At 54.4% G+C, this 9,126-nt stretch overlaps 1 protein-coding gene across 1 annotated transcript; it reads left to right on the top strand.

The window, feature by feature from the left end:
- Positions 1-2: 2 nt before the first annotated feature.
- On the top strand, positions 3-6,685 carry MYPOP (Myb related transcription factor, partner of profilin; the record flags this gene model as incomplete). The annotated part of the gene is given in 3 exon segments (XM_006911874.3): positions 3-498; positions 5,437-5,830; positions 5,832-6,685. Coding segments are annotated over 3 exon segments (1,125 nt in total), but the record flags the coding sequence as incomplete, so codon positions are not given.
- Positions 6,686-9,126: the final 2,441 nt, after the last annotated feature.

Here is a 9,126-nt window from a genome sequence, read left to right as displayed (position 1 = left end):
TGGCCTCGGCGGCGGCGGGCGAAGCGGAAGAGACCACCCGGCTGCGCAAGCCGCGCTTCTCCTTCGAAGAGAACCAGATCCTGATCCGGGAGGTGCGCGCCCACTACCCGCAGCTCTATGGCGCGCAGAGCCGTCGGGTGAGCGTGGCCGAGCGGCGGCGTGTGTGGGACGGCATCGCCGCCAAGATCAACGGCATCACCAGCTGGAAGCGCACTGGCCAGGAGGTGCAGAAACGCTGGAACGACTTCAAGCGCCGCACCAAGGAGAAGCTGGCCCGGGTGCCGCACTCCACGCAGGGCGCCGGACCTGCCGCCGAGGACGCCTTATCCGCCGAGGAGGAGACCATTTTTGCCATCCTCGGGCCGGGCGTGGCGGGGCCAGGAGCAGGTGCAGGGGCTGAGCAGCCCCCCGCAGCCACCGCCTCACAGCCGCCTGCCCCAAGCGCCTGTGCCCAACGCTGTGTGTTGTCCGAGGACCGCAGGGAAGACCGACGGGCAGGTGAGTTCCTTCACCATCACCTTAGCAAGAGTGACAGAGTGTGCTGTGTGCCAGGCATGGGTCCAAGTCCTTCATGTGGCTCATCAGAGTCTCACCACAACACTGTGACATGGGTACTGTTTTTATCCCCATTTTAAACTTGGGGAAACTGAGGCTCAGAAAAGTGAAATGACTTGTGTCGGGCCCCAGGGCTAGTGACCGTCAGAGTCAGGAAAGGAACCTGGATGTACACGGCCTGGCCCCAGAGTCCACACTTCACTCAGCGTTTCATTGAACGTCATGTTGGGTCGTGACTCTGGGGGCAGATGGGGCTCCAATCACAACTTTGCCAGTCGGCTGTATCAATTTTGGGTGAGTTACTGCAGGTCAGTTTCTGTATCTGTTAAATGGGGATAAAAAGTAGTCCCCACCTCAAAGGGTTACTGTGAAGATTAAATAAACTAATAGGCAGAAATTGCTTTGTACGTGGCCTCCTGAACTGAACATTCATTGTTGGCTTTTGGTATACTTGCCAACACTGTGAGGTACAAACTATTGTACCATTTAATAAATCAGAGATTCGGAGGTTTGGTAACTTTCCCAAGGTCATGCCCCAAGTAGAGGAGGTATGAAGAGCTGGGTAGGAGACTTCCCACTTAGTCTTGACTCTGGATTATTTCTTTTACAGCTGTTCCCCAGGCATCTTACTTGTGCTGGGCAATGTTGGGGACACAGTGGTGACTGAGACATCTTCAGCCCTGCTCTCCTGGGGCTTACAGTCCAGTGCGGGGAAACAGACCCATGCATAGACAATGATGACTCAGAGTGGGCAGGGCTGGGCTATAGGAGTCCAGCGGGGCACCTGATCCAGGCTGGGAGGTCAAGGGGGGCTTCCTGGAGGAGGAAACATTAGGGCTGAGATACACTGAAGAGAGTTGAGAAAGTGTTCCTGGTAGACAGAACAGCATGCGCAGTGGCTTAAAGGCAAGAAAGCTTGGCCAGTTTAGGAATCTGAAGTTTCTCAGTTGGGGGCGGTGAGGGGGGAGTTGACAGACTGAAGAAAGGAAATGTTTTGAGATGAGGTTTGAGAGGTCGGCAAAGGCCATTCCTTGCAGGGCCTTTAGGCTGAGTGAGATGACTTTGGATGTTATCCTAAGTGCTGCAGGGAGCCACTGAAGGGTTTTGAGAAAGGGAGGGACGTGGACGTCCCTTGATCAAACAAGGTAGTTCAGGATCATGTGAGTAAGAGAGGTTTATTCACCCGCCCAAGGCCACACAGCAAGTAAGTCGTAGACTTGAAACTGGAATACAGGTTGTGTCCAACTCACAGTCCACTTAACTACTGGGCTGGATTGTCCGGCAATAACAACAATTGATATTAACTGAGAGTTAATGAGCATGCCAGAATTAGATCACACATTCAGCTTGTAAGTGAAGGTCAGACTTTGGACTTTATCTTGAGGGCATTTGGGAGTCATGAAAATATCTTAAGCAGGAGAGAGACACAATCACCTGGGACCCTTGTTCTCAGTGTGAGTCAAACCTCAGTGTTTCTGTGAAACGGCTCCATTGAACCGGAGTAGTCGTGGCGAACTTATTTTTCAAGAGCTGTATAACCTCTTTATTCCTTCATTCAGCCAACAGATATTCATCGAGCACCTGTTCTGAGGCAGGCACTGTTGTAGACGCTGGGAATACTGTGTAGAAAAAGACAATTTCCCTTTCCTTATGGAGCTGACATTGTGGTTATGGGAGACAGACTACAAACAAGTAACTCGAAACACAGCTTACACAGGAGGGGATAAGAACTAAGAAAAACGTTAAGAGGATAGCGAGCAATGGAAGGAGGGCTGCCTAGACAGCGTAGTAAGGCAGGGCTTCAGCGAGGAGGTAAAATCTGAGCAGAGACCTGAATGGAGAGATTGAGCTGAGTGGATATCTGGGAATAAGCCCTCCAGCTAGCGGAAGCATCACATGCAAAGGCCCTGAGGCACGCATGTGCTTGAAGCCACCTTGATTAGAATCTCACGTAGAGATTACCCACCTGTGTAAAACAAAAGAGAAACCGATCTGATTGAGGGACTGGAAAACAGAGCCTGGGGAGCCTGAGGTGTCTTCCTTGACAGTGGAGGGAGAGCTAAGGACCATTTCTTTCTGACCTAATGTTTGAAAGAACAATAGGAAAACAACATTGAGAATTTTCTGTGTGCCGGACACTGGCCTAAGCCCTGTGCCCTGGTGATCCAGTGACTCCCTGTAGTGGCTCCCAGGAGATGTTCTGTTATTGTGTCCCTTAGTCCCGTACTCTCACACATACCCATTTACAGCTGGGGAAACTGAGGCCCAAGGATTGTAAATAAATATGACTTTCACTCCTGTGAGCCCTGCACGTGTGAAGGCTGGGCCACTTTCTGTAGCTCCTTTTACTTGGTAGACAAAAAGCCGTATTTCCAAGTGGCTGCAATTCTCGTACCCCTTGTGAGTGAAACTCGCCACCCTGAGTGAGGCCCACAGACCCTGCCCGAGGCTGGTTAAAAGCGCGGGCTCTGGAGCCTGCCTACGTTAAAATCCTTCTACCATTCGCCAGCTCTGTGATGCCTCCCTGGGCCTCAAGCCCCCTTCCCTGTAGGATGGGGTGATAATGATAGCACCCACCCCAGAGAATGGCTGAGAGGATTCTGAAAAAAGTGTAGGAGAGCTTAGCCGCTTTGCCCAGGGCCTGGCCTGGAAAGTGTCCAACAGCTGGTTAGCTGTGGTCATTGTCTCTCTCCCAGCGCAAGGGAGTCTGGACCCCCAGCATTCAGGACTGGAGGTGGCCGGCTGATTTCGAAAGAAGAGCAAGGAGCTCTGACGTGACCTAGGAGCAGAGAGACAGGCTTCCCTGAGGAAACAACAGTGAACAGCTCAGATGTTCAGTATCGGACAGGGGCGATGCTGGGGGTGGGGGCCGATCCCGGTGGAGGGAGCTGCCTGTGTACACTGGCCCCGAGGCGAGGATGAAGGATAAAAGTGGGCAGAGAGAGGCCGGACTGTCCCCTGTAGGTGCTGGGGAGCTGGGGGAGTGTTGCCGCAAGGTCCTGCGGCCTGGCGGCCCAATCAGCGCTGACTCCCTGGAAGCCACAGTTCTCTTATCATTAAAGAAAAAAAAAATTGTGCTGGATGTTGTTGTAAGTGCTCGGTTAACAGTGGCGAGTAAAACAAAGCCCTGCCTGATGGAGCTGGCGACGCACAGAGAGCGATCCTATGCCACGGGGAGATAAGTGCGATAAAAAGAAATCGTGCAGGGTTAGGAGAGAAAAGGACAAGGTTAGAAGCTACTTAGATGGAGGGGGATCGAGGAAGCCACCTTCGAGCAGAGACCTGGGTTGGTGAGGGAGGGAGCCAGGCAAGTGTCTGGGGAAAGACCTTTCCAGGCCAAGGGGATGGCCAGTGCAAAGGCCCTGAGGCAGGCGCGGGCTGATGTGTTTGAGGGCCAACAAGAAGGCCAAGGTGGTGGAGCCAGGTGAGCAAGATAAAGTGAGAGGGGAGGGAGATAAAGTCGGGGAGGCAGTCTTGATTGCCCAGATGAAGTCGGGGAGGCAGATGGTGCAGAACCTTGGGGTCCTTGAGGACTTTGCATTTTTTTCGGATGCGATAAGAGCCACAGGCAGGCTCTAGGCGGAGAAAGGCGACATCTGACTTGCATTTTTAAACCTCTTTATTGAGCTAGAATTCCCATACCGTTCAACCTGCCCATTTCAAGTCTACAGTTCGGTGGCTTTTAGCATATTCAGAGTTGTGTAATCGTTGTTACCGTCAATTTCAGATCATTTTCATCACTCCAAGAAGAAGCCCCTTATGTCTTAGGCATCGCTCTGCCCTCATCCCCCCAATTTCCGCCCAGCCCTGGGCAACCAACCACTACCTACTTTCTATCTCTGTAGATTTGCCTGTTTTGGACATTTCATATAAATGTTGACCGGCTTCTTTCCTGTAGCATAACTGACGTGTATTTTAGTTTGGACCCTTGAGGCCCTGGTAGAAAAACAAATTGTAAGGGGCAGGGGTGGAAGCAGGGAGCCCAGTGGGGAGGCAACTGCCATCGTCCAGGTAGGAGATGCTCGTTGGACCACTGTGGGGCCGTGGAGGTGGACGGAGAGGTTGGATGTTGAATTACTTTGGAGACAGAGCCGATGGTATTTGTACATGGATGGGGTCTTGGGAGAGAAAAAGAAAGTTTTTGGCCTGAGCCGCTGGAAGGATGGAGCCGACATCAGCCAAGATGGGGGCGGCTGAGGAAGGAGAAGGTTGGGGAGCACCAGGAGCTCAGCTCTGGGCAAGTGAGTTTGAGGTGTCATTAGATGATCAAGGGGCTCTGCTAAGTACACAGCTAGCTGGAGGGAGGGATTCAGGCTGGGCCTAGAAATCTGGGAGCTGCTGCCTGGGGACTGTGTTCAAGTTCACAAGCATGAATGAGATAGATCCCAGGTGAGAGGAGACAGGATGCCCAGCAGGCTTGGGGTTGAACTGGCACAGACCAGAGCTAAGACTGAAATCCTGCCATCGCGGTAGGGGACAGACCCTACTCCCAGCCTCGAGAAGTCCCTGGTACTGCTCCAGCCACAGCACCTCTCTCCCAGGCCCCACAGATCTCCCCAGGGTCCAGCAGTGAGGCCTGAGAGGTGTAAGGGCAGCTGAGTATCCAGACGGTTCAGAGTCTTCTAGAACATTGGCTTTGCCTGGCTCAGCTGGGGACCCCCAGGACCCTGTCTGTTTTCACTAAGGATGGCCTGGGCTACCAGGTTATCATTCAATATATTGATTCTCTTCTCCGGGTATGAAGGCTTCTGTTGCAAGGCATGGTCTGACTTAAGTTTTAAAAGGATGGCGCTGGGGCGGAGGCGGGCGGGAGGTGGACGAGGGAAATCGAGACAGCATTGCGGGGTCCCACTCACCTTACTTACATCTCTCTGTCCACAGATACACCAGCCCACAGCAAGGGGGGCTCCAGCAGCCCAGAGCCCTGGGCCCGGCCCTCCTGCAACCCCCAGGAAGGGGGCTGCCCACCGCCCAAGGAGCGTGAGTCTTCGCCCCCGCCGGCCCTGCAGACCGTCCAGCTGCCCCGCCTGGCCTTGTCTCCACCACCCCCAGCCCCTCCACCTCCACCACCCCAGCAGGTCCAAGTGGCACCCTCGCCCCCCAGTCCCCTACCCCCTCCACTGCCTCCGCCCATGCCCTCGGCCTCAGACTCCTCCCTGGACTTCCTGCGGGCGCAGCAGGAGACTGCCAACGCCATCCGGGAGCTGGCCGGCACCCTGCGACAGGGACTGACCAAACTGAGCGAGGCCCTCAGCGCCTTGCTGCCCCTTCTGCCGTTTTTTTCCCCCGCCCACCCCCAAGGTGGAGATCACCCCAGAGCCCGTGTCTGTGGTGGCTGCTGTGGTGGATCGGGCTATGGTGGCAGCCAGGGGGGTGATCATCGCCCCTAGGAGTGAGGAGGGGGCCCCCCGGCCATCCCCAGCCCCACTTCCTCCCCATGACTCCCCCCCACACAAGAGGAGGAAAGGTTTTCCTACACGGAAGAGGCGGGGGCGGTGGAAATCTCCGTGAAGTCTGCCATGGGGTTCCAGCTTGTCTACTCGTCCGCCTGCACCTCCTCTCCCAGCTTCGCTCAGTGGAGGGGGGCCACGCACCTTGGCCACGCACCTTCCCCACGCCAGCCGTACCCTGGCTCCCTGCTGCAGGGGCACGAGCACCCCATGCCCTCTACTAGTTAGTGCCTGATTCGTGGGGGGCCTTCTGGATGGGCCCCCCAGCCCTCTCTCCAGCACAGCGCTGTCTGCCTGGCTGCCTCCCTTAACCCTGACCTCTAAGCCATCAATTTTACGTTATTTATTATCACCCTCTGTGGGTTGCAGAGGGGACCTTGCAGGTGTGCACACAGCCCCTTCCCTAACCACTCCTGGTCTTGACTTGAAGAGAATCGACCTGTGGGGACTCCTTACCTCCCCAGCCCAGACTTTGGAGGGAGTTGGGGTTGCGAGTCAAATCAGAATGTGGATGACTGTGAGGGTTCAGCCATCTGCACCCCGGGGGAGAGGGGGCGCGTTCTTGCCGGGGAGGTATCCGGGGGCCCTCTGCCTCCTGTCGCAGCCTCCGACCCCCAGAGCTCAACCCCTCCTTTCTCCTCAGTGGTGACAAGATATCAATAAACTTATTTTTAATACAATTACTCGGGGTTCTGGCTGAGACAGGCCTGGGATTCCAGCACCTACACCTGCCCCACCCCTCCAAGGGCAGGTGACACCCCCTCGTAGTTGGAGGCTGGTAGTTTTCTAGTCAATTTTTGTTCTTAAAACCATCATGTCAGTGTTCAAATCTTATTCCTACTTACTCATCCTTCAGATACCACTGAAATGTCATCTCCAGGAAAACATCTTGGGTTCCCTCCCCAGACTAGGATTCTTAGATTTTTTTTCTGTGTCTTGTGGTTCTTTTCCATAATGTCCCCAAATGAAGAAGTGCCTTTGTCTGTTTAAGGCATGTTTCCTCCATAGTTCACGAAGGCAGGAACTGGCTCCCTTACTCTCACACCTGCTGTAGAACCTGGAGCCAGATGGATGACCACCACCCCGGACTCAGACCTGGCTCCGCCCCTGGTGCTGCCCTATCCGGCTGTGTGACCATGGGTCTCCGTTTTCCTCATCTGTAAAGTGGGCATCTTGGTAGTTTAAGAGTCTTATTACCTGCAACTAGATTCTGTTTATCTTTCAGGTCTCGGCTCAAATATCACCTCCTCAGGAAAGCCTTTCCTGATACCCCCATCCCCACCCTCGCCAGCAGTTATTAAAAATGCAGTTAAATAATCATTTGAGTAAATTTAAGTCGAACGTCTGCCTCCATCACCAGCCTGAGGGCAAGGCCTGAGCCAATCTCAGTCTCTGCTGTGTCCTCAGCATCGCCCAACATTGAAGAGGGGTTGAATATTTGAAATAATTAAAAACAAAAACTTCCATTTATGGTGCTTCATTTCTGGGCCAGGCACCATGCTTAGCATTTACATGCATATTAACCTGAAGGTACCCAGTGGAAAGCAGAATCTAGGAGTCTCCATTTTTTTGCTGATAAGTTAAGGAACATGCCTTAAACTTGTCAGGGGCCAGCCTGTGGCCGGAACTCTTCACTCCCACTAGTGTTTACTAAAGAATGGCCCAAAGGTCATTTTCAGTGATAGACGGATGGCCTTTTTAATAGTTCCATGTAGTTTTAACTTATTTTCTAAACATGTAGCTAGTACATAAAACTCATGATTATGCACATCATGTAGCTTAGGATGAGGCAAAAGTAGGTACGTTTTTTTCACAGGAGTCAATTTCTCCCCAAAAAGTTAGTAACAGGTGGGTAACAAAATCAGGGGCTATGGTTGCTGTGGGGTGGGGGGGAGGTAAGCGGCCCCTGATTAGTTTGAAAAACACTAATAAATGCAACTCTTGACAAGATAAATATCAACATGGGCCAAGACTTAGCAGGGAAGAGGCTGATGTGGGTTAGAACTTGGAGACCGGTCTTCCCGCCCCAGCCCTCACATCTTCCGCTTAGCACTGACCGCGACGCGGGAAGTAAAAAACATGAGGGTCCCCAGAACCTGCTTGGGCCTATTAGGTACTAAGCACCCAAGGCTGGAGAAAGGTGGTCTGGCGCCTGCTCTCCCCCAGAAACTACCCCCCTCAGCTCTTGCCATCTCCGGCCTCCTTCCCTTTCCCCAGACTAGGAAGGGGGAGGATCCCCTCAACTCCGTGCTCCAAAAACATGGAAAGAGATTCCATCAATTGACCGGCCTGGGGGGCCGGGAGTAGGACGGGCAGCGGGAACCGGGAAGGCCTCCCCCAACCACACAGCGGAAGTGCGTCAGTTTGTCCGCTCCGCAGAGTATTTTGGGAATTGTAGTGAGGTTAGGGGGCGGAGACACTGACGGCGTAACCCTTTGGACACCAGAGCGCGCCCGCAGAGCTAGAACAGAGTTGCAGGGCGCTCGACTGCTCCCTTTAGCAGATGAGGCAACTGAGGCACACGCCTGGCCTAGGGGCCTTCAGTCCTCTCTTGTTCTCCAGCTATTGCTGGCCCGGGTCAGAGTTTTGATACTGAAAGCTCTGGGCGAGACGAAGTGCCAAGTGGACAACCCCACCGCCACCACCAAATTGCCGGCTTCCACCCGTAAACCATCCAATCAGGGCCCCTCCGCCCCGCCCCAGGAGCGGCTGCCTTCCTCACGGGTCATTGGCCTACCTTTGATGGGCGGGAAACCGCGCCTCAGAGAGGGCAAGACTTTTGCCGAAAGCTGCACAGCAAGTCGGAGCAGAAACTGGACGCCCGGAAGCCTGTCCGCACCCTACCGTTTGAATCCGTGGTAGCTCTGACCGTTCGTATCGCACCCCCGCCCCCCAACCCTTGTGCCCGAACTCCTCGGAGCGCGCCGAACTCCCTGCCTTTGGATGCGCGGTAGAGGCAGCGAGTTCCCCACAGTCCCCACCCCGGCGGCCTGCGGTCTCCTTTAAGAACCGACCCCAGCGGGACTACGTTTCCCAGAAGGCTTTGCCGGCGCGTTATGTAACTTTCCCTGCGAAGCGGCCTCTGGGGCAGAAGGAGGTGGAGACGGCGGCGGCCGTTGCA

Source organism: Pteropus alecto, unplaced genomic scaffold (genome assembly GCF_000325575.1).
Source record: "Pteropus alecto unplaced genomic scaffold, ASM32557v1 scaffold194, whole genome shotgun sequence".
NCBI classification, from domain to species: domain Eukaryota; kingdom Metazoa; phylum Chordata; class Mammalia; order Chiroptera; family Pteropodidae; genus Pteropus; species Pteropus alecto.
The sequence above is the reverse complement of the archived record's forward strand: the minus strand, read 5'-3'. Positions and strand labels throughout refer to the sequence as shown.